Consider the following 25,881-nt stretch of genomic DNA (forward strand, 5'->3'; position numbering starts at 1 on the left):
ATCCTATGCACAGCTTTTTATTTTATCATGCATCAAGGCTACATAATAAAATAAAATATTGCTAGTTAAAATAAATTTAAACACATGTATTTTTTATTTATTACTCTTCAAGTCAAATAAATTGATGATTTTTGCATCACTTTTTAGGTTTTATGTGCAAAATTGCACCGTAGAATCATATATGATGGATATCTTTGCATTAACCCATTTACATGTAATATAATAAGTGAGATTTACCATCCTTACTTAACAGACATTTGACTTTCATTACGAATTGAGGATTTTTGAACAGTCATCAAGAGTTCAAAAGTAAAATCCTACCATACTTAATTTAAAAAAAATGCAAGTAACTCCTCACAAAATTATCTAGTGGTGGTGATACAACCTAACTCTATATTCTAGTTCTAATTCTAATTTCCCTCCAATCTAAAATATAAATATTTTATTTCAATTAATATTAATTTAAAATATAAAATAACCTAATGCATGTAAATATTTTTTAACTATTTGACTCTTTTTATTTATTAATATAAATTTTTGTATAAATTTATTTCTCAACCATTATGTTGATAATTGAAATTAAGAATTTTATTGCCAGAAGTTTATTGAAACTGTTTATATTTGAGAGAAAGTAAGGCCCAAGCTCGGCTTAGCTTGATCGCGTGTGTTTGGAGCACCAGTGTCAGACAATAGACAGAAGGTAATTCAGTTCAGATTCTCGCATACTAGGGGAGGAAGCAGAGGGTCAGAATAGAAACCATCAATGGAGGCGGCGCCGCCGTTCGCCTCTGGTCAGCGTCCCGGCTCACTTGCATCGCCGTCCTCATTGTCCTTTTTCCGTAGCTCTTCTTCTTCTCTCTTGCTTCTTCGGGGTAATGTTTCTATGAGAAATCGTTCTCATTATGCCAATGTCAAATACTCCAGAAACTTCTCAGTTCGTGCCTCCTCTTTAGCTGACTCTGGTTTGCTCTCTTCCTAGAAATGCCTACGTCAAGTTCTTAATGGATTCTGTTTCTTCAATCTCCCCATTCATGATTTGTTTTCTTTTCCTTCTGGCTTAGTTGTAACTGTGCTTGATTATGGCGCTGGCAATGTTCGAAGTGTTAGGAATGCTATCCGCCATCTTGGATTTGACATTAAAGATGTAATGTCTTTTTGCTGGATTTTCGCGCTTTACGTTTGATTGAGATAGTTGAATATGCTATACGCTATACGATGGTTTGCATATCATGAATTTCTTGAATTTGAAACGAAACAACTTTATTTATTAGGTGCAAACTCCCGAAGACATTTTGAAAGCCAACCGCTTAATCTTTCCAGGTGTTGGAGCATTTGCCCCTGCAATGGAAGTGCTAAACAAGACTGGGTAATTTTTAAACGATACCGCTTTCATTTTTTGATATATAATCATTACGTACGTTGGTAACATGGAAGAAAAAAAGCGTTCGTCCTGCTCTGTAATTGAGTTTCTTTAATGATTGGTGTACTAGAACTGCAATTACGTTGTTTTGATACTTTATGTGAGATCAATTGAGTTAACTATTTTTATTTTCCAATGGAAGTTGGATACTTTCATTTTTCTTTCCCAGTTTCAATAGATTCATGTTAATATTTTGCAGGATGGCTGAGGCACTATGTTCATATATTGAGAAAGATCGCCCATTTTTAGGCATCTGTCTTGGACTTCAGCTGCTTTTTGAATCTAGTGAGGAGAATGGACCAAGTCAGTTATACACTCTTCTTTTATTATTTCGTCTTTATGTGGCATGAGCTTTTGTTATAACAGTTTCCTTTTCAATTATTGATAATTCACCATCTATGTTACTACTGTGGCCTATATGATTTTGATATTTGTTGATATAGAATTAGAATGAAACTAGGCCACTAGAAGTGAGAATCAAGTAGTTCGCAGGATGTCAAAAGTTGTGATGAACCAGAAGAAAGGAATGTTAGTGAAAGATCAAGGCATTTATTTAAATGTATGCATATCATATTTCAACACTATCATTTGTTTGCTTTGCCAAATGACAATTCATAATCTAACACGTTCAAAAGTTTTACTGGTCTAGCATTTATTCGGTTTGTATTAGAACTATTGTCAGCGTTTAGTGGTGGATAAGATCAAGGCAATTACAATGCTGGTTGTGGCTGTGTAGACTGCTGCATTGTCTCAAAATATTCTTTTACCATAATTGTCAGTCGTGTTTTTGTTTTGTTTTTGGCTTTTTTAGAGAGAGAATTGGGCAATAGATAAATATCTGTATAAGTAGTTTAAACTAAATTTCTCAAACGTGCAAAAGATTAATGTGGGAGAAAAGGCCCTCTAATTTTAATTATTTCATCAAATGTCCAGCGCATTGTGCATGCAAATTTTTAATCATTTATAATGCTTCTTGTCACTAATTTTTGAATCAACAACTGTGTTTCTGCCTCAGTAAAGGGTCTTGGTCTAATACCTGGAACTGTCGGGCAATTTGACTCATCAAATGGTTTTAGTGTTCCACATATTGGCTGGAATGCCCTACAAGCGACAACGGACTCAGAAATTCTTGATGATGTTGGAAACCATCATGTCTATTTTGTGCACTCTTATCGTGCAATGCCTGTATATTTCTTCTTTCCTATTTGTTATTTTTGTTGTGTTTTTGTTCATTATTGGCCTTTGTTAAAGTAACTTATTTATTTTTTATATTAACTCAGTCAGAAAAAAATAAAGAGTGGGTATCTTCCACTTGCAATTATGGTGACAATTTTATAGCATCTATTAGAAGAGGAAATGTGCATGCAGTTCAGTTCCATCCTGAAAAGAGCGGAGGCAAGTTTTTATCTTCTCTCTAATAATTTATTTTCTGTTTCCTTTGTGGAGTAATGTGCATTGGATAACGAGACTTTTCAATGTTTTGTAACTAAATGTTGGTCATGCAGGAGAGAAATTAAAGGATCCCATATTTTGTCTTTGAAGTAATAAATTAGAAGTGTATCTAATTCTGTAATCTGTAGAAACCTCTTTGGAGGCCTCATTGACTCAGAACAATGAAATGAAAAGGAAAATGAGGGGAGATATCTACTTTGATTTGAAATTAAAATTTTACTTTAGCCTTTGATTTTCTCAGTTCTTAAGTTTTGAGTTGTTTATCCACTGATTCCTGAGATTGAAGTTTACAGATGTTGGTCTTTCTGTTTTAAGAAGATTCTTGAATCCAAATTCAAACAGGACAAAGGTGGCTTTTATGCTATTCTAAATTTGTCCATTGCAGAAATCAATTCTATTACTATCAATTTTACCTCAGGTTGGCTAACCATCTGTAATGTTCATCTGATGACAGAAGGCTGGTGGAGGGAAGGCTTCAAAACTAGCGAAAAGGGTATGGTCATGGAAGCCTGTATCATGTTTTTGTAGCCATTCTTGGGTTAACGTCTTCTTCAGACCTGTCTACTTTATTTTCTGGCTTTGACAATTACATTCTGATTTCAGTTTCTTTTTACTTATTTATTTTTTAAGGGCTTTTCTTCTTTTGAAGGGGGAGTGGGGTCAGTGTGATAATGACACTATTTTTATTTGGTTTTCTAACAAGAAGTTATCTGTCAAGGTGATCGCTTGCCTTGATGTGAGGGCAAATGATAAGGGGGACCTTGTTGTAACCAAAGGGGACCAGTATGATGTAAGAGAACAAACAAAGGAGAAAGAGGTATTTTAGATAATGTTAATTTTATTTTTATTGGGTTGTTTATAATAAAGCATTAGACATTACCTGTGCTGCACAAAGCCACAAACTAGTCATGAGGATAAGTATTTAAACTAACGAAACCAAACATGATGATGTTTATTATTTAATAAATTGATTAAATTTTTGTTCTATTCTATGATTTCATTAATCAACCCTTCCATCAGTGATGTCTTTTACTGGTTGAAGTTTTAAACTCATTCTCTCCTTAGCTATCAGCATTCACCACTACAAAATCAAATGTTTTGATGATTTTTTCCCGTTAGTCAACACTGTTACTTTGGTCATCTAATAGTATTATTTTAATTGCTAGGTAAGAAATCTTGGCAAGCCTGTTGAGCTTGCCAGACAGTACTACAAAGATGGAGCTGATGAGGTATGCCTTCAGAATTTCTGCTCTTTACTCTTACTATGAACCATGTTATTTAGACTTATATATTCCTGGGGTTGCAGATCAGCTTTCTAAACATTACTGGTTTTCGAGACTTCCCTCTTGGTGATTTGCCAATGTTGCAGGTTTGTCAATCACACCAGAAAGGAAGTTTCTGTGTATGTTTGTGCACGAATAGAATATATGTTACATATTTCCAATATTTACTTTGAATTTTATGTGTTCTGTGCTTCATAGGTATTGCGATATACATCAGAAAATGTTTTTGTGCCCTTAACAGTTGGGGGTGGAATTAGAGATTTTACAGATTCAAATGGCAGGTATTGTATCAGTCACTATGGTGATTGTAGTTGTATAATTTTAACTTTCGTGTGAGAGTTTTATCTAAAGGATGTAAAGGTCCTTAGCCTTATCTTTATTTGTTTACTTAGAATGTTAATTGAGCGTTATATCCTAAAACTATGTTCCCAGGCACTATTCTAGTTTGGAAGTTGCTTCAGAATATTTTAGATCTGGAGCTGATAAGATTTCTATTGGAAGTGATGCAGTTTATGCTGCAGAAGAGTATTTAAGAACTGGAGTATGGAATTTTAACCCAGTTTTTTTTTTAAACAAATATGGGCTAATAATTTTGTTTGTACGTACGTATGTATCTCTTCTGATACTAAGGATATATCATTTAGGTAAAATCTGGGAAGAGCAGCTTAGAACAGATATCTAGAGTATATGGGAATCAGGTAATTCTACTGTTGGCAGCATTTATATGCATGCCTGTACTTTTTACCGGCCACATATCTATAAGCTGTGCATACTCTTGTTTTCATCCAAATATCCATTTCCAATTGAAGATCCTAATATCCATGGGGTTTCGAAGTAATATGCTAATATGTTGTTGGTTGAATGTTAAAAGAAAATCTAGCATATTGAAGATCCTTGGGGGATTAGTTGCATCTACTTCTTCCTAATTATTATGGTATTATGTCAGTGTCTTAGCGAGTTCTTTTATGTATTTCCTTTCCAGCTTCCTGTGTGGTACTTGCCTTGGTTATCACTAACCTAAGGAATAGGATAAGAACTCTTTGTCTGGAGTCTTGACTTCGAGGATCATGATTTTGTTATTGTGATGAGGTTCTTTCATGGTTCATTTGCTTGAATTGGAATGTCATACAAGTCTATTTGTTTTCTGTAGCTATTGGAAACTATTTGGTTGACTGTTTAGTGATTGGAAGAATGGGTGTATCTGGACTAGGTAAACAGCCAATCCCCCATTGTTATATCTGCCAGTCTTGTCTTGAGTTTCAATGCTTTTAGTTCCTGGTGCAGGAATTTTTTCTTCAATCACTATCTATGTGGTAAGAGAGGATGAGAAGGTAGAAAGGTAGAGATCTTATGTGCGTTGAAATTTGATAGTGATGAAGGGTGAATATAACCTATTAAACTTGTCTGGTTTATCTTGTTTTCACCATTTCCTATTGTTGATCATAGGACATATGTTGGGTTAATTGTTATATTTAGAGGTGACAAAAAGTCATTTGCCTAAGGGCTATTTGTAATTGTCTGACTGTATTATAAGATGCATGGTTCATTGCATAGTTTGTGTATGATGCATATATGGACTGAACATTCTATTAAAGTCATCTATCTAATTTCACTTGGCAGGCAGTGGTAGTGAGTATTGATCCTCACAGAGTTTACGTAAAGAATCCCAATGATGTGCAATTCAAGACTGTAAAGGTGTCAAATCTAGGTAATGATCTGTTTTTCCTTCTCTTTCCTTTCCATTTCTAAGCGGACTGCCTAGTTTAAGATGATGGGAATGTATATTGAATATCCATTGTTAAATTGGTATATTGATCGATCTACCAAAAGTAATACAGGTATATGGTCCTCGTTGAGTCTAATCCTGAAGAATTAGCCCTTTCGATTATCCAAGTATAAATTCCCAATTTACTTTGTTGGCTTCTATTATGATTTTCTCCTTTTCAATTGATGAAATATATATTCATTTTTCATGATATGATATGGCCAGTGCTATACAGCATTAGGGAGATGTTTTGGGATGTAATAGACACTTTGAATCATGAATTGTTCATTCTTTGTGTATTTGAAAAAACAAATTTCAGGTCCGAATGGAGAAGAATATGCCTGGTACCAGTGTACGGTAAGCTCTGTTTTCTCCTCTCTTTATTTTCTAAATTTTATTTTCTAAACACACTTGTCTGTATAGGATTTTTGACTGATTGTTTCTTCAGTTGAACATTTTCCCAATTGGTTATTGACGCTGTCCAGTAAAAAGTTGACCGACCATGAAATGCAAGATCTATTTTTAGTGACCCCTGTAGTAGAGAAAAGGGAATGCAAGATGTACAGTAGAACCATTGCAATCTACCATGATTTAGTTTAGTTATGTAGATTGTAGAGTTTGACCAAAGTCAAAATGATAGAGGGTATCTTCCATGATCTAAAAATGTTACAAGAACTGTCCGGCATGAAGTATATCTTGCCTGAGAGGTATTGCTATCAATATCATCCTCATCATCATTGTTGTCAGATAGCTTGATATAAAGTAGAAACCTAGCCGTGGCAATTTATTACTTAGTTAATGTAAATTTTAGAGTTTCACAGGAGTTCAAATGATATTCAGGGGACTTCAGTGATTAGAAATGCTACTAAAAAATTAAAAATGTTGCCATTAATTGTTTCTTATGATAAAAATATTCTTGCATCTAGTTAGTGTTGTAAAACACACACACTCACACTGATTTGAACAGAATAGGATGAGGAAGAAGAAACAGAATCAGAGAGTGAGAGGTGAAGGGGGAGCGAAAACAGAGGGGAGAGATGACAGAAAACAGAGAAAGTGGGGGAAGAGGAGAGGAACGCAGAACTGATAGAGAGGGGGAGTAGAAGGAGAGAGACGCAGAGTTGAGAGACATTCACATAACTCAACAATTCATTCATTCAAAATCTAAGAACTCCCTTACATGTGCTGCATGGTGGCTTTTTATAGAAGCCACAATTAAGGTTTCCTTCTTATGAAGGAAACATAAAATAAAATAAAATAAAATAAAATAAAATATAAGCTTGAGATTTCCTTCCCTATAAGGAAACATCTACTTGCAGCTCATTTAATACATGAAGTGATATAACAGCCCACTTGCTAAATAGAGTAAAATCAGAAAGTAATAAAATATAAAATTAAGATAGATTTCCTCTTATAGCAAGCTTCTTCAAAATATATTAATTTCTATATTTCATCATTTCTCCCCTGCTTGATGGAACTCTCCTCTGGAGAATTAAAAAAAAGTTGAGATAACTCCACTAGAGCGTGAGGTAAGGAACCGTTCCAAGTAGCAATTAATCTGGAGATCCTTTCCAACATACAAGGTAGTGGGAAATGAGACTGTGTGGAAAGTAGGCAATATGATCATAATGATTTGGAAAACCTTCCTGATGAACAAGGTAGCTGTAGAAATTGTTATCAAATGGGAAAATAACATGTTCTTTTATAACCAAAACAGCTTTTGCAGTAAATGATATAGCACATGGATGATTAGAAGTAGGAATCTGACAAAGTTGAACACTCTTGTCAAGACCCCTAACTGGCTTCCACTCACAAGTCTCTATGGCCTCTAAGTGATGATCTTTAGTCAACAATTTGAAGCCTTGATTCACTTTAAGACTAATGCCCACAATTTTTATAGAGATTTCTTCTGACTCAAATTCTTTCTCTTGCTTCATAGTAACATCTATGTCACTTCCATTTATTGACTTGAGCTCTTTCATAGGAATGCTTTCACTCCCAATTACAGGACCATGAATGCTATTAGTATCCCCTTTTGGTATAACTGATATAGGTGTAGCCTTTTTGAACCATTCTCTTGTGCCTTGAAAATATCTTAATTTTGTCTTGAAAAAGTTATCTCCTTCCCCCTTTGATGGCTAACACATTTGAGAGCCCTCAAAGCTTCATCAAACTTAGTATTCATGTACTCCTTCAACTCTTGAATTTTGTGATCCACGCATTGCTTGAGTCCTTTCAGATTCCTCAAGATGACTTTTAAGAATTTTGGACATGATGAACAAAAACTAAAATTCCATAAAGGATTTCTTGCACATAAGATAGGCTAGCAAGCTGCAAAAGCCACAAAAGATGAAATTTTACCCCGAATAAAACTTTGAATGATGATTCAGGGCTTTTAGGTTGATCAGAACTGAAGAAACTCCTTGAAAACACCAAAAATGCTGAAATTCAGATTTTTGGAGACGCTGTACGGACGGTGCTTGAAGACCATGTGCAGGGACTCCTCCGGCGCGTGAAGGCACATTCAAGCAGCTGACGGAGGTGGGCTTTCTGGTTTTGACTGGATTTCCCCTCTTGAGCGCAATGGTGTTGTCCATTTTGGGATCTGATGTTGGGAATTGTGGCTCTAGGCTCTGGCACTGTGAAACAGAGTATGCTGAGCTTCCCAGTGAGTTTTCTCCAATCTTTTGGCAGCGGAAACAGCCTAGGAGCGTTCAGAGCCTTGCTCTGATACCAAATTGATATAAAACACACACTCACATTGATTTGAACAGAATAGGATGAGGAAGAAGAAACAGAATCAGAGAGTGAGAGGTGAAGGGGGAGCAAAAACAGAGGGGAGAGATGACAGAAAACAGAGAAAGTGGGGGAAGAGGAGAAGAATGCAAAACTAGAGAGGAGGAGTAGAAGGAAAGAGACGCAGAGTTGAGAGACATTCACATAGCTCAGCAATTCATTCATTCAAAATCTAAGAACTCCCTTACATGTGCTGCAAGGTGGCTTTTTATAGAAGCCACAATTAAGGTTTCCTTCTTATGAAGGAAACATAAAAAAAAAAAGAAATAAAATATAAGCTTGAGGTTTCCTTCCCTATAAGGAAACATCTACTTGCAGCTCATTTAATACATGAAGTGATATAACAGCCCACTTGCTAAATAGAGTAAAACCAGAAAGTAATAAAATATAAAATTAAGATGGATTTCCTCTTATAGCAGGCTTCTTCAAAATATTAGTTCCTATATTTCATCAGTTAGCCATCGATTCTGTTTAATTGTTCCTGTCCTATGTTGATCTTTACTTATAAAAGGAGAAACATAATCTCAATCGTTCTCTTCAATGATGCATTTTTTTGCTTTCCTGCAAAGTTGTGCAAGTTAGAGATGCTGGTTATATCAGGAAAGTATCAAGAATTCAGGATGAAATCCCTTTACTGCTTGCTTTCTGAGGTGGTTTCTTCTTTTTCTAAGGTTAATGGGGGACGAGAAGGCCGACCAATTGGGGCTTACGAGCTATCAAAAGCAGTTGAAGAACTTGGTGCTGGAGAAATACTACTTAACTGCATTGACTGTGATGGTAATATACTATTTTTTTCTAGACTATTCTAAAAAGGATATATATTTTAATCATGAGTTTTTTTTTTTTGTTAATGATTTTATTTGTTTGAAATGTTGACTGCTGTCAAGATCACTGGTTCATCAATAATAATCAATAATCAAATAATAATAATAATAAGGGTTTAGGTGCAAAAATACCCATAAATTTTTTTTCCAAGAGCTTTTGGTATCCTTAAATCAACAATAATACATAGGTGCTTATTAACTTTATAAAAGAGGCCAATCTTCCTTAATCTATTAAATTCTATCCTTTGAATTTAATGGCCAATGTCAGACTATTTAAATGGATTGGGGGAGATTAGCTTCGTTTATAAAATTAATAGGTACTCATGCACCATTTTTGACTTGAGGATACCAGGAGAAACCTTAACCTTAATAATAATAATAATTATAATAATATAATAGTGTACTCCCTCTAGTTTTATTTATAAGAGAAACTATCACTTTTAGTTTGTTTTTCTATATAAGCAAAATCACATTTTTTTAATAAGCATTTATTGCAAACTTTTTAAATCACCCTCATAATTTTATCATTAATAGTCATAAGAAGCAATTAATAAAGACTTAATTAACACAATCAATAAAGAGTATTGTAGTCCAATTTTTTTATTTTCAAACACAATTAATATAGTTAATTAATTTTTTTAAATTGTGTGATACAGTTTTTTTTTCCCCTGTAAATAGAAATGGAGGGAGCAGTAATAATAGTAGTAACAGTAATTGTAGTTCCAATTTAATGGCGTTTTTATGTGTCATTTTGAGATGACAAATGGAAAGAGATAACTGTTTCACTTGCTTTTGTCTAGTTTCTCAAATCTTTAGTAAGGATCATCCTTCGGTCTTCCTGGTAAAGGATATTATAAAAGTATCTAGTTTCTGAGACCAGTCTGAGGCAGAATTATATGTCAATTTCACTTGAATATTGCATTGGTTTCTTACATGGCTACATCTATTCTAACTTTCTATTTTCCATTATTGAAATTTCAGGTCAAGGGAAAGGATATGATATAGATTTAGTTAAGTTAATTTCAGATGCTGTAAGTATCCCTGTGATTGCAAGTAGCGGTGCTGGTGCTGTTGATCACTTTTCTGAAGTGTTTACCAAAACAAATGCATCTGCTGCACTTGCTGCTGGCATTTTTCATAGAAAAGAGGTAAAAACATTCGTTTGATCGGCTTCTTTCCTAATGCTATTGGGAATTATTGTCATCGTGTGCACTGCTAATAAACCCAATTCAATTCTACATATATCACATCCAACGTGTGGATTAACTTGATAAATAATCTCAAATTAGTGGTAAATTTAAGCTTTTAATGTTCAAAGGTTAACCTTAAAGCTATCTAATTGAACCAGTAAAATGTGACTAAAGATAGTGATTCTGTTTTCTGTTAGTTTTGCTGCTTAAAATATTGGATTAAGCTGCAAAAATACCCAAAAGCTTTTTATTCAAGAGCTTTTGGTATCATTAATTCAACAATAGTGCATGAGTCCATTAACTTTATAAAAGACCAACATTCCCCAATCTGTAAGGTTCTATCTTTAGAACTTAACAATCAATATTAGGCTATTTTAATGGATTGGGGAATTGCGGCATCTCTTATGAAATTAATGGGTACTAGAACTTTCTGGATATTAGAATCATTGTTGACTTAAGGATATTAAAAGTCACTAGAGAAAAGTTTTTTTGGTGTTTGTGTACCTTAACCCTAAAATATTTGGTTGGAGATTCATTGATTTGATATTTTTCAGGTGCCTATTCAGTCCGTAAAGGAGTACTTGTTGAAGGAAAATATTGAAGTCCGAATCTAATATCCTGCTTGCTGACAAATTTTGAGATGTATTTTGTCAGGGCAAATAGATTAGTCAGTCAGGATATTTAAATGAAGCTGCTTGTTATGGAAGGAAACCTAGAACTGTTTTGTAGGAAATACCAAACTTCAACCTTTCATGTAAATTTAGTGTATTTTTTTAGCCGAGTAAAATTAATGTATTAATTTCCAAGTAACTTGAATTATTTTTGTCTGATGTATTGTTTCTGAATTTGGAGCCACCTCGGAGGTCTGTTTGCCCATGTACTGTTTGTATATTGTGATGAGACTAAACCTTACTGCATGCTGAGTTGCTGCAACTCTAGTTTGAAATAAATGGATTGTATTTAGGCTTTGATTATGTCCATTTTCTTCCTTATACCTCTGCAGATTTCCTTCTGCATAATGCTCTGAAAATGAACCCCTTCTCCATGGTTTGATTACAAGAAGGGAAAATGGTTATATGACCTAAGGAAAATAAAAAATCTAAAATATCTACTGGCTGATATACATCTATTATAAAATACAAATTACATTACTGAATAAAAAAAGGTAAATGAGCAAATTTCTTTTTAAATTTTTGTGCAATATTTTTCAGTAATGTTTAAAAATAGTGCAATTTGACTTTTGCCATTAGGAAAATTGAATTTGGATAAAACACATTTAACTCTCCTAAACTTTAAGTCAATGGCATATAACTCCCTCAATTTTAAAAATATAAAAATGACACCTGAAATTTTTAAACATTGTTCATTAATCTTTTTATTGTTAAAATAAATGTTAAATTTAATGGAAAATGTCACCTCAGACTAAATAAGAACAGTTAGACAAATGACAGAATTTTAATTTCAATATTCTTGTCCCATCTTTAAATGCATAGATCCAATTTAAATTGTGATTTTTCATATCAATTTCAAACAAAATTATATCCTTGACAAAAATAGCATCACATTTCAAAACAATTTCATGGGGAATGAATAGAAAAAAACAACATTCACGAAGAGTCATGGATAGATGAAAATCTTGGCTTCCGGTGAACAGAAATTCCCCCCAACAAAAGCAAGAAACTGAGCCTGGAAAAGAACATGCCATGGACCCTGTGCCTCAATTCACAAGCCCCGATTACAAGCCATCAAACAAGCTTCTAGTATATATAATAATTCTCATGAGTTTGCAAAGAATTTCAAAGGGAGTAACACTGTACTGGTTTATTTTGCTGAGAAGAGATTGATGAGAAGAGGAACACGTTCGCTGATTTCTTCAAGGCCAATTGACAAAATCAACATCCTTTAATCTTGTATAAAAATAAAATATTCAAAATTCCAAATCATTTGCTGTTTGAGGTGTAATTTCCGTTAAATTTAACAGCTATTTTAATGGTAAAAAGTTAATGAACAAAATTTAAAATTTCAAGGTGTTATTTTTATGTTTTTAAAGTTATGGGGTTATATGAAATTGATCTAAAGTTTAGGAGAATTATATATATTTTAGCCTATAATTTTGACTGTTAATTAATTAAAAAATTATAGAAAGGATCAAAAAAAAATTCTTAGTCTTTTTCTGTAATCTTTTGGGTCCTTTGTTGCAATTTATTATGTTTTTTCTATTATTTTTTATCAATTAATAGTTAAAATTAACTTTTGTTAATGACAATATCAGATTGCATCATTTTTAAAAATTGAAGAACAATATTGTACAAAAAATAAGTTTAGAGTCTCAAACATTTATAAATCTATATAGTTCATAGACTAATTTGCTCATTTACCCAATAAAAAATTATATTTCTTTTATATCAAAAATTGTATCCTTTTTAAATGTTAAGAGGGAACATTACATTATAAAAAAAAATTAGAATATCATATGCTCTTACATGAATATTTGAGGGGTAAAATGTCATGTAACTCTCGGCTACTTGCCATATATGTATGTATGTAAATGTTGGGTTTTTTTTTTTTGCCCCTAAATAGCCTAACTTAATGAGTCATAAGCTGAATACAATGGCTATTTAACTTTGTAATAAGTAAAATCTAACTAAAGGGATAGTTTGGGGAAAAAAGTAACGAGGGGAATAAAGAAAATTGTGATCTTTTATTTAGAATTAAAATAAACTTCTAACTAGCTTTGTATTTAGGAATGGAGAAAGTTCTAGATTAGTTGGTTCAATTAGAAAACCAATGAACCAGTATTTGATTCAAGAATTAATGGAAAACCAATGAACTGCTATAAAATATAGATGATATGAAAAGTTAGAAAAAAACAAGACAAGATAAGAAATGAGGGAAAAAAATAATGGAGGAGAATTCTTATTCATTTAGATTCATATACTTTAGACTTGACATTTATTTATAGGTCTTCAACCATTCAAGTCTATCCTAATATTAAAAAGATATAAAGAGGCATATAATGATGCATTATATAGCCTTTAAAGGTTATAGGCTATTAATTATAAGAAACTCTTTTTTAAGTTATTCATTAGGACATTAAGAATAAAAGAATCCTAACAGTTATGAGTTATGACATCCATGACATAATATTATAACATTCCCTCTTGGATGTCCATAATAAATATTGTGCCTCATTAAAACCTTACTAGGAAAATCTAATGGAGTAAAAACCTAGTGAAGAGAATACACAATATTTTTTAAACGCTAGTCAAAGTTGTCTCATTAAAATAAATACTTTAAAAAAAAAACCCAATGGGACAAAACATTGGAAAGGAAAGAAGAGTACAACATAATACTTACTTCCCATAGTGTCCCCCTAATAACAATATTACTTCACTCTCCCTAGTGACTATGGGCTTGTTTGAAAACCTGTTCTGAGAACAGTTTTCTATTTTTTAGAACAAAAGAACAAAAAAATCTGTTTAATAACGTATTTTCAAAAAGTATTTTGGAGAACAGAAAAATAGAAACAACTTTTAGGTGTTCTGTGATTATTATTCTGGAGAACAAGGGAGAATAAAAAAACACATATTTTTATTATTTTTTATTCTCAAAACATGTTCTACAAAACATCAATTCTCAGAACAATAAAAAAAAACAGTTTCAAATAGCCCTTATGACTTTATGTCTCTAAATCTATGCATTCCAACATCATACACTAACTTCTCAAATGTCTAAGTTGGTAATATCTTAGAAAACAAATTTACAAGATTGTTACATGAGCGAATTTGATGAATATCTATATCACCGCTCTTCAAAAAGTCAAGAATGATTTTTTTTTGAGAAATATGTTTTGTTCTATCTTCTTTAATGTATTTTTCTTTCAATTGAGTTATGCATGCTATTTTATCTTTATATAATATTGTTAGAATTTTTTTCCAACAATAAACCACACATCTTTTGGATATAATGGATCATTGACCTTAACGAAACACACTCTCTACCTGTCTCTTGACTTCCAATTATTTCTACATTATTTAATAATGTAGCAGCTAAAGTTTGTTTTGTTAAACGCCACAATATTGTTATAACACTACAAGTAAACAATTGAAATCCTACATCTATATAATCAATAATTTGTTATCCAAATTCATTTGAAAAAAATAATTTCATATGAGTTGTCCCTCAAAGATATTGAAATAAGTGTTTAATTTCATTCCAATGTCTTTTTGTTAGGGAAGAACTAAATCTTGCTAATAAATTTATAACAAATGCAATATCAGGTCATATTAAATTAGTAAGATGCATTAGTACACCTATAGCACTAAGATACAATATTTCAATGTCAAAAAGTTTTTCGTCTTTCTCTTGAGGGCGAAAAAGATCTTTTTTCCCATCAAGAGATATTACAACTATTGTAGTAGTCAACGATGTGCTTTGTTCATATAAAATTGCTTCAATATTTTTTCAATGTAAGTTGATTGATGAAGAAAAATTTCATTTGCTAAGTGCTAGATTTGAAAACTAAGGAAAAATTTTTTTCTGCCAAGATCTTTAATTTCTAAGTCTTTCTTTAAGCAATCAACTACTTTTTGGAGCCCTTTAGAAGTTTTAATTATATTCAAATCATCAAAATAGATAGCAATTATAATAAACTTTGACCTATTTCTCTTTATAAAAACACATGAAGAGATTGGATTATTTTTATAACTTTCATTTAGCAAATATTCACTAAGATGATTATACTACATTCTTCCATATTGTTTCAGCCTATATAAAGATTTATGCAAATGAATTGCATTTTTTTTTTTTGAGAATTTGTACATGCTTCTAGTAACTTGAATCCTTTAGAGATTTTCATATAAATTTCTATATCTAAGGAGTCATATAAATGGGCTATAATAACATCCATTAGGCGCATATCAAGTTTTCTATTTATTGCTAGGCTAATCAGATATCTTAAAATGATTGCATCTACCATAAGAGAATATGTCTCTTCATAATTAATACCAAATTTTTGCCAAAATCCTTGTACTACTAGTCACGCTTTATATCTAATGACTTTATTTTTTTCTCATTTTGTTTTTGCACACACATCTATCTATATCCAATTGGCTCTAACTATTAGGTATTCAAACTATAATTTCAACAACTTCAAATGTGAATTTAACTTTGCTTGAATTGTATCTATCCATTTTGGCCATTACTTCTATGTCTACATTCTTCAATTGATTTCAATTCTAAATCCTCATTTTGATTTATTATTTCCACAGCAACAATATATGAGAATATGTCGTCAACAACTATATTTTTTTGGTTCCATCTTTTTTTCGTAGTTATATAACTTATTGAGATTTTTTTATTATCTTATAGTACCGAGACCTATTCTAGGGTCTTTTGGTTTGTTATGTCTCCATAGTCTTTTTGTAACACCCTCCAAAAAAATAACACAACAAAAACAACAACAACAACAATATATTTACTATGAAAAATGTATATAGGATTCCTCTAGGAATTTTGAAAAATTCACATGTTATCTTGTATTTTGTGGAATATTAAAATGCTAAGTATTTAATTCTCATGTTTTGGTTTTTTTAAAAAAAAAAGATGGGTTGAGTTAAACGTAATTTAGTAATCCTAGTGCATTGCTAAATCATATTAGGGGAAAAAAAAAATTCCACCTCTTACACATCTACAATATATGTGGGCATCCGTACCTACTCTATAATAGGTGATTATTGTTTTATAAATATAATATTGTAGTGATGTATTTATTATATTATATACTGATGTGTATATTATCACTAAGAATATATATATATATATATTTTAGGTGTCATTACCTACAATGTAGCTGCAAATAGACTGTGTTGCATATATCAATATAATAAATTTATTTATTATAGTTCCTTTTATAAATTATTACTATTTACAACTTCAGATATTAATGACTTTTAATAATAAAGTTATATTTAGCTACTTTCTTATTATCTAAAGTTACACCTCGGATAGAGAGAGAATGATAGGTTAAACTTTGGAAAAAAAATGAAGCTTATTGCATGTGATTAAAAGGAAGAATTGACATAAAATAATAAATAAAAAAGCGTAGGATGGGATGAATTTATGGTGAGGAAAGCATCATGTAATATAGGATAAACCAATGGTAGGAAGTGACACAAGAAGCTGCCACCTCCTTCTCTCACAATTTTCCCCTTTAAATAGTTAGATGACTAGTTGGTGAGGGGAGGGGGGAAGAAATATCGAGAGAGAGGAAAAAAATCTTGGAGAGAGACCTAAAAAGAGAGAGGGAGGAATACAGTAAGACATTTCTTTAAATTTGTTTCATATTTTTTAATTATATTGAGATAATATATTTATTTTTTTAGTTAATACAATTATTTAGTCTATGTTAAAATTCTCTTAGATCTGTTATTAATCATGATGGTGCTCCCATATGTATTTTATTCATTCAATTACACACACCTTTGGCTAGAATAAAATATAATTTTGATTCCTTGTTACATGTTGGACGAGAGAGGGGTAAGGAGCATAACAAAAGGGGAAAAATTACACACATCGATCCACTCACATGTTAGGAGTTTTAGTTGTAATTTATGCTTCTTTTATTATAATTTTTTTTATAGTTAGTTTGTATTTTTCCTATAATTGATAGACACAATTATTTATTTACCCTATATTTATTCATTTAAAATTAATAATTCATATTTATTTATTTTTATAAGTATTTGTTACATGTACCTATGGCTTAGTTTTAAGTAATAATTATTTATTTACTCAGTGTAATAAGTCATATTTAGTTATTTATATATACATTATTATTAATAATTACTTATTTATTGTTCTAAATATTATGCATTGTTTGCTTAAATTTATTTTTATCAATTACTCACTTAGATAAATAATTAGTATTTATTTTCTTCTATAGTGGTTAAATATGTGTGCACCCCCATTAATATGTTTTAGTATTAACAATAATTGTTTTAAATCCTGCATGGCTTCCTTAAATTTACCTTAGTTACTCAATTAATGTTTATTTCTTTTTGCAATTATTAGATATAAATATTCGTTGCTATTAATGTTTAGTTTTAGTGATAATTGTTTAATTATTATGTTAATATTTATTTTTGGTATTATGACTGTTATGATTAAAATTATTACTTTAACATACATACATACATACATACATACATACATACATATATTAATTGTGTATTCCTAAGGGAATTCTTTGTAAGAAGATTCGAGATAAAGGCAGTATAATTCTTAATTAGGAAGAAGATCCAAGTAAAAGAAATTATTTTATGCATCCACTCTAGGAGATGCCCTAATATGAGTTTTTATGATAAAATATGGTTAATTTAGAGATGTTTATTTTTAGTTATTTAACAATTGTTTTAATACTGTTAGCTATAATATCTTACTCTACTAAACACAATTAACTAATAAAACACATGATAATCAAAGGATTAACCCATAAAGGCGATGACCAAGTTTTTTATTTTCAAAATGAGGGACCCCAAGTTTTCATAGTCAAATAAGTTTAAATCAATCATAATATTTTATATCAGAGTAAAAACAAGTTACAAAAGCATGAAATATCTCAAAGAAATGAAAAAGAATAAAAATAAGTGAACAACTCCTCATTTGCTATGAGCCAAGGCAATGTGTCGCGGCTTGTCCATGCGCCGCAGTGTGTTGCACATAAATGAAGACAACAAAATCGAGGAACTTCCAATGCATCTTGATTCTCCGTCTAACATCCGAATGACATGATTTAGGTATCTACAGAAAGCTCTTTTCATAAACTAGCTAATGGCATAAGTTTCACTTTCAAAACAAGTGACACCAAGAAGCTGAATACTTAAACATATTTTTATCACTTTTTACAACTTTTACATAAAAAGGGTATCCAAAATTCACAATAAGTGTCAAAAGCCTTTCCTAACACCTAAACCATATCTATTAGGTCTAGGACTATCAATATAACATGTCATATATACTTAAATATCCGTATAACACAAAATCACTCCTTAATTCCTTTTTCACCAAAAATAAAAAGGGGAGGCAATTTTCATTGCATTGCATCAAAACTAATTAAAACATGTTCAAAACATCATTTCTACACTTGTACTAATATTTTGACCCTATCACCATATATATATATATATATATATATCATCATACACAATTACTTAGGGTCCAAAATAGTGCAAGTGTGATGGTATGTAACCTGGAATTAGAAATCATATTCTATTACACAAAAGAAATTGATACAAGAGGCATACTAAAGGAATACATAGATTCCTAGGCCTCAGTAGCTTTGTCCCTCTCAGCACAAGAGCTAGAGCCTAAGAATGTTACAGAAGAGTGATAAGTATAGCTACTTAGTAATAAAGGTAAAACCTACCCTATACAGTTATATGTCAATTGTAAATCAAACACATGCACATGAAAATAAGTTTATAAAACCTGCTTAAGCACATATCATAACTTATTAATCCAGTTAATACATTTTCATCTCACACATGCTAGATACACAATCACAAGACACTTGGACATGTGATCATGACCCGCCACAACGCGCGACTTGCCATAACTCAAAACATGTGACACATCATACACTTACATAGGTAATGATCAGCCAACTTTAGACCCTCTTTATTTCCTCAGGTTGAAATTGTGGGCTATAACACTGAATAGATCTCCGTCTGTGTGATTGAACAACCTAAGCTCATCAATCATGAGGTGTGACTCAGTTAAAGATCACATGACTTACTCTTGAACCACGGCTTTCCCCGCTCTCGAATCTCTAGGGTGTCTCATACCTTAAGTTATTCTCCTCATTAAACTGGTGGAGAAAGCTAGGTTTTAATCTCTTAACAAATTATGGGATAGTCTCTCAACAAACTATAGGACAAGGCTATACATCCATGCACCGGAGGGCAATCTAAATACCATATAAATTTTTCTGTACTTCTAATCCTTAGGTAAACTTTCGCCCACCAACCATGCCATATATAATGCTCACTCAATTTTCATAATCTCTATTATTCAATATCAACATCAACATGTTAGGCTCATAGCTGTGCGCTACCTAAGTGAGCATAAATTCTCATTTTCACTTATAATAGATAAATACATCACTTTTAACCTCTTAAATTTCTCTTTATCATATTCATCATCAATTACTCATTTATAACACATTGTAAAGAAATTTTTTTTTTGAACACCACATTTACCACTTCAAAACTCATTTTGCAACCACTTTTACATGTTTAACATACATCACACAATTTACATTAACATCAAGTTTCAATGCATGTAACCTACTTTCACAAGTCATAATTCGCATGATAGACACACAATTCACATCACAGTTAACATATAACTATCCAAAATAGGGTTTCCCTAGTACCTTAAACTTTTAAGAGGTCAAAAATTTATCCTTTAATATTATAGGTTCCAAGCTTGAATTCCTAAGCCAAATTGATGTCCAAGAGTTTAATCTATAATTAACCAAGTTAGATCTCATCAACAATGTCGATCACACATAACTCTCAACTCACATCCCATTTCTAACTTACCCAATACCCACATTTCTCACATTTGGGCTAACTCATTGAATTTATTAACTCTCTTTAGTTTTCAATAACATTAATGAGCTATTAAACTCCCATTAATGGCATCACACTCTTCCAATAACCCACATTAATATAATTTTTGCATATTTATGAAGCCCAACCACCCAAGACACCAAAATTCTTTATACCTAAGTTTAGATAATCTAATCTACTCTCATTAACTCCATTTGAGTCAATAAATTTAGATCCATAATCTATAAAGATGAAAAATCATCTTTTACTTTTAAACTCTAATCATAAACTTCATAATGTGAAAGAAAATGAGAGATTAAGAGGCATGATAGTTACCTTAGGTGTTTGTAGCTTCTAAAACACTCCCAATGTCATCCAAGAACAAACCCTAGCAGAGCTTGGCACGCCTCTTCATTTTCTCCTTTTTCTCCTTTCTATTTTTGTCTCAATTTATGACTGATAAACTGCAGAAAATGACTATGAGCCATAGCGAATGCGCAATGAGCTATGGCCCATAACACAAAGAAGTCTCCATTCTCACATCTAAAGTGCTTGTGTACCATGGTGGATGCACACCACGCCACAGCATGTGGCACAACACATTAACCTTTCATTTTCTTCTCCTTTTAATGCCTGGGTGGCCTAACTTGATACCAGACCCATAATTAGGGCTGAAACACAATCGAATATGATTATTAGACCTTCTTGGCCATATACAACTACAATTTACTGAATTATACTAATTAAGCTTAGCAAATTAGGGGATTAAAAACTAGGATGTTACATTGGCTAATGTAATTAATTATTCATGTTATGCTTCCAATTATTTAGTATTAAGAAAAGTGTTATGTACTCAAAACAGCTAGACCATTATTAATTCTTATCTATGATCTTACTAAGAATTTAAAAAAAATCTCATTTAATTATCTTCATAATGTGTCCAAATGCTAACAGAGAGTATTGTCATCAATTGATTGATAGCAACCATAATGCCAAATTATAGATCAGCCCTGAGTGATAGTGGGCACTCACACCCACTCTAAAATCATTTAGGATCCTCCACTACCACCTACTTCAAGACTAGATAGTACCTTCCTCATCCTTCCTTTGATTACACCATTCACTTTTCCTACCACTATTAGTACCCCTCATTAACACTAAACTTAGCCACCCCTTCATCTGTCATGCCATTACTACCACTTTTCATGCAGCCACCACTACCATTTATACAGTTGCCGCCACCATTTATGACTCTGCCATAGCCACCTTTTTATATGCAACCGACTCTAATACATGTGATATCTCCAAACATGCCTAATAGGCATATTTAGATATTTTAAAAAATTAGGAATGTATATGTGAGATTTTTTTGGGTGTCTTATATTGGGGGATACTATGGTATATTTTTTATATAAGTACATAATCCCCTTCTCCCATATTTATTAGGAATGCCAAGGAAATTCCCCCAAGTTGACACAATATATTTTGGTTGTATGTAAAAAAATATACATATATCTATATGATCTTACCTAAATATGTGCTTAAATAGTTCTTCATGACTTAGTCTGTAGTTTAATTTTCTTGTTCTTTCAAATATGGTATTATTTAAAAATTAAAAAAACGTGCACGATTCCCTTTAACCATTAGATAAATCTAATCAATGATAATAATGTGAAAAAAAAAACAATTTTAGAGTACCAGCCTCCTCAAATATGCCATTTTTATCTTGTACTCCATTGCTCTTTCTAGAATTTTTATCTTTAGAACCAATTGGTCTATCATGCTTTAAACTTTGCTTAGATTCATTTTCATTTTCTAATTGTTCTAATGCATCTAGTAATTAATGTGTAATATTTTGTAGATGAATTTTTTTTAACTTCAAGTTCACATTGCTTTATACAAAAATTTAGATGAAATAATGATGATACATTTCATGTAGTTTCTTTACCTAGCTGCTTATTTTCTCTCCCTTCATGTTGGGAAAATTGTTTCATCAAAATGGCTATTATCAAAACGTGTCATGAATAAATATCTAATTAATGGTTCTAGATACTTGATTGTAGAGGGAGATTCAAAATCAACATATATTCTCAACCTTCTTTGAGGTCCCATTTTTGTGCATTCTAGTGGAGCAATAAGAACAAACAACACACATCCAAAAATTTTAATATGGAAATCAAAAGCCAATTATAACGGAAAAAATTTATGATAACTCATTGGCCTAATGCGCACAAGTACTATTGCATGTAAAATCGCACATCACCATGCTAAAATAGGAAGTTTTGTCTTCAAGAGCATTGGTCTAGCTATCAATTAGAAGCATTTAATGAATGATTCTGCTAGAATATTTTGAGTATAGACATGAGCAACAGATTTTCCAACTATTATTCAAATTGATATTGTAAAATCTCCAATTAACCAAGTAAGATTACCCTTATTAATCTACTTCTCACTCCAAAAATCAAGGTAATCAAAGAATTAGCCCCAAAAGGATTATCAAGTTTGTACATTCACAAGGGTGGGATCCTAAGTTTTCTCACTTCAAAACACTCCCAATTATAATTTATAACTAAAAACCAAAGTTATATAAGTTTACGGAAGCATGAGAATCCATTTTAAACTAAAGCATTTGCATTTAATAAGAAAAATCACATTTTAGCACAACACAGCATGATGCATTGCGGGTTATGTTACGTGGGCCGTGGTGCATTGTATGAATTTGACAATATCAGAGCTGTCACATGATAACTCCTGGGGCTAACTTCTGAGGTGCCCTACTTCTCCATTCGACATTCGATTAAGGTGATTTAAGTGTTTATAAAGAGCTTTCTCTTAGCTCTAATTAATGGCACTGATTTCACAACTAAGTCATTTCTCAATCAAAAGTTGGATACCTATCACAAAACTCACTCTTTTTTAAAGTAACACACAACTAGGTGTCTATTTCACAATACAAGTATAAAAACCTACACCAACACATATACTACACTCAATGAACTATTACAGACTGGTGCAACATACCACAACCAATCATTATCAATGCTTAACCCCTTTAATTACAAAAACATAAGAGCGAGCCAAATTCTCATAAATCAACATATTAATTATCATACTCAATCATTTATACAATTCTCTACTTGCATTAGTATTTTAGCTCTATTTAAACTTTATAGATCGTTTCTTACAATCCAAGGCATAAAATATGCATTCGAATCAATCACAATTAGTGTAAGTATTCAAAATAAATCACATGATATCCTAGTTGATAAATTATCAACGGAAATACACATAAATATGACAATGAGGCCTACTAGTAGGATTTTCTCCAAATCCTAAGCCTTTGGTTGTTTTCCTCAGTTCTAATCCAATGAGCTAGGCCTTGAATTATTTAAAAATGAGAGATGAGTACAACTACTTAGTAACTAAGGTTAATATAACCTATATAATTGCATATCAATTAATTATAGATATAAATGACAATAAAATTTTTTACAAATCATATATTTTTTAAAAGGTTCCCACGACCATAATACTAACAATCATGTGACTGACACAAACCTTTGTCATCACACAACATGTATAAACAATGACACACATATGGGTTTACAATAATGACAACTATGTGCCCTTATCAAATCACACTGATCCATAATAATAACAACCATGTGGCCAAAAACATAAAATACATGATCAATGCCAACCTTACACCTTCTTGATACCTCCGACATGAAACCTATTGCAATTAATGGCTATGTCTATAACTTAGACTAACCAAGACTTCTACTTGTGAAGACTTGACCAAGACTACCTCACTCACTTGTGATCTGCGATTTTCCCCCCATAATAATAATTATGAGGTGTTGTAACCCTAATCTAGCCGCCTCATGAACCAGTGAAGACTAGTTAGATTCAAGTCCCTTAAAGAACAAGTAGGATAGTCCCTATTAAACTATGGGACAATGGCTATCTCCTAATTTCAACTATTGGTATCGAGGCTAGCTTTCAATTCCAACAGTGAGCTGCTACTATCACATAGATGTATCACATATACTCCTCTCCCTAAAGGTGAACTCCCACCATAAATGATCATGCCATGCACATCAACACGTAATATGCACATATTTTGACATTTATCACATCATCTCATATTCATCACAAATCATTTCCATCATACTTCACCAACACAATATCTCATGTATCTCGTATTCATACATATATACATGTTCTTAATCAATAACATCAATAACACATGTATAACCTACACATCATTTTCTTAACTCAAGCACATTCCTTACCCAACATGTAACATGCCATAATTTGCATAAAATAGTTTCACAACATCTAATAAGTTTTCAAACAAATGATTTCAACAAAATAATTAATTGATAAACAACTATACAAATTAAATTTTTTTTAAGTACCTCAAACCTTTAAGAGGTCAAAGGTTTACCCCTTAATTACTAACACTTTCCAAAGCTCCAATTAGCTTGAATGGTACACAAGAGTAATTATATCTACAATTAATCACATCATTTATCAATAATATCCTCATTGGGATAAATCTCAACACTAACTCATTATTCCAACTCATCCAAAATAAAAACCTCTTACTATCCAACGTATCCATTAAGTCTATTATGTTTCCTTAACTCACATTGTCATCAATAAGCTATTAAACCACCATTAATGGCCTTAAAACACCTCCAACCACCTCATTTATTTTTTTTTTGGTATTTATGTTACCCACTGACCAAAAACTCATATAACCATAAATGCTAAGTTTAAATAATCTAAACAACTAATATCAATTCTATTTAAGTTAATAAATTCAGACCCACAGCTTTTATGGACCTAAAATCACTTTTTCAACTCAAACCCTAACTTAAATCTCCAAGAAAATAGAAGAGAAATGGAGGTGGAAGCCTAGTACACTTACCTTGGGTGTTTTCTAACTCTAATTTGCTCCCAAACCTCCAATATGGCAAAACCTAGCAACGGAATTTCCATATTCTTTGTTTTTCTTTGTTTCTTTCTTCCATTCTCAAACTTTAATGCAGTCTTATGGTTATAGATTTTTGACCAAGTATCACAGCACATGCACCACATGCCACAATGCATGACACAAAGAGGTTCTTCCTTTGTAGCTTGCCACAGGCATGTTTGATGAACATGCTGCACGCTGTGGTATGTGGCAAAGAAACTCCATCTTCATATTTCCCCCTTTTTTGATGCTTAGGTAACCTGACTTCGCTTCGGGCTTAAATTTAAAGCTGAAATCATAATCAAAATCACTCGTTAAACCTCTCTAGCCACACACCTCATTAATTAACTCAATTGCTCTATCTTACTTTACTTAATCCAATCTTAAATTTTCGGGATGTTACAAATATCATCAAAACTTTGTAATGAAAATTCACTCACATTATCAAGATGAATTATCTTAATTGCATAATTTGGGAACTGTGCTCTTAATTGAATTATCTAAGCAAGTAATCTAACAAATGCTAAATTATGGGTTGATAACAAACATGCATGCATAT

At 31.9% G+C, this 25,881-nt stretch overlaps 1 protein-coding gene across 2 annotated transcripts; it reads left to right on the plus strand.

The window, feature by feature from the left end:
* Positions 1-649: 649 nt before the first annotated feature.
* Positions 650-11,699, plus strand: LOC129302921 (imidazole glycerol phosphate synthase hisHF, chloroplastic). 2 transcript variants are annotated; one of them, XM_054941831.1, is made up of 19 exons: positions 650-962; positions 1,062-1,144; positions 1,272-1,366; positions 1,620-1,723; positions 2,436-2,605; positions 2,701-2,815; positions 3,166-3,221; positions 3,327-3,365; positions 3,591-3,689; positions 4,039-4,101; positions 4,179-4,241; positions 4,354-4,436; positions 4,588-4,696; positions 4,800-4,853; positions 5,776-5,863; positions 6,240-6,277; positions 9,388-9,493; positions 10,522-10,688; positions 11,285-11,699. In XM_054941831.1, exons 1-19 carry the CDS (start codon positions 764-766, stop codon positions 11,342-11,344), a joined length of 1,791 nt encoding a protein of 596 aa, XP_054797806.1. In that variant the 5' UTR covers positions 650-763; the 3' UTR covers positions 11,345-11,699. The 2 variants fall into 2 exon arrangements, with proteins under 2 accessions (XP_054797806.1, XP_054797807.1); XM_054941832.1 differs by having other exon boundaries at positions 3,330-3,365.
* The last annotated feature ends 14,182 nt before the right edge of the window (positions 11,700-25,881 follow it).

The sequence above is a fragment of the Prosopis cineraria genome, unplaced genomic scaffold (assembly GCF_029017545.1).
Source record: "Prosopis cineraria cultivar Desert tree isolate PC_DT_omini unplaced genomic scaffold, ASM2901754v1 PC2, whole genome shotgun sequence".
NCBI classification, from domain to species: Eukaryota; Viridiplantae; Streptophyta; class Magnoliopsida; order Fabales; family Fabaceae; genus Prosopis; species Prosopis cineraria.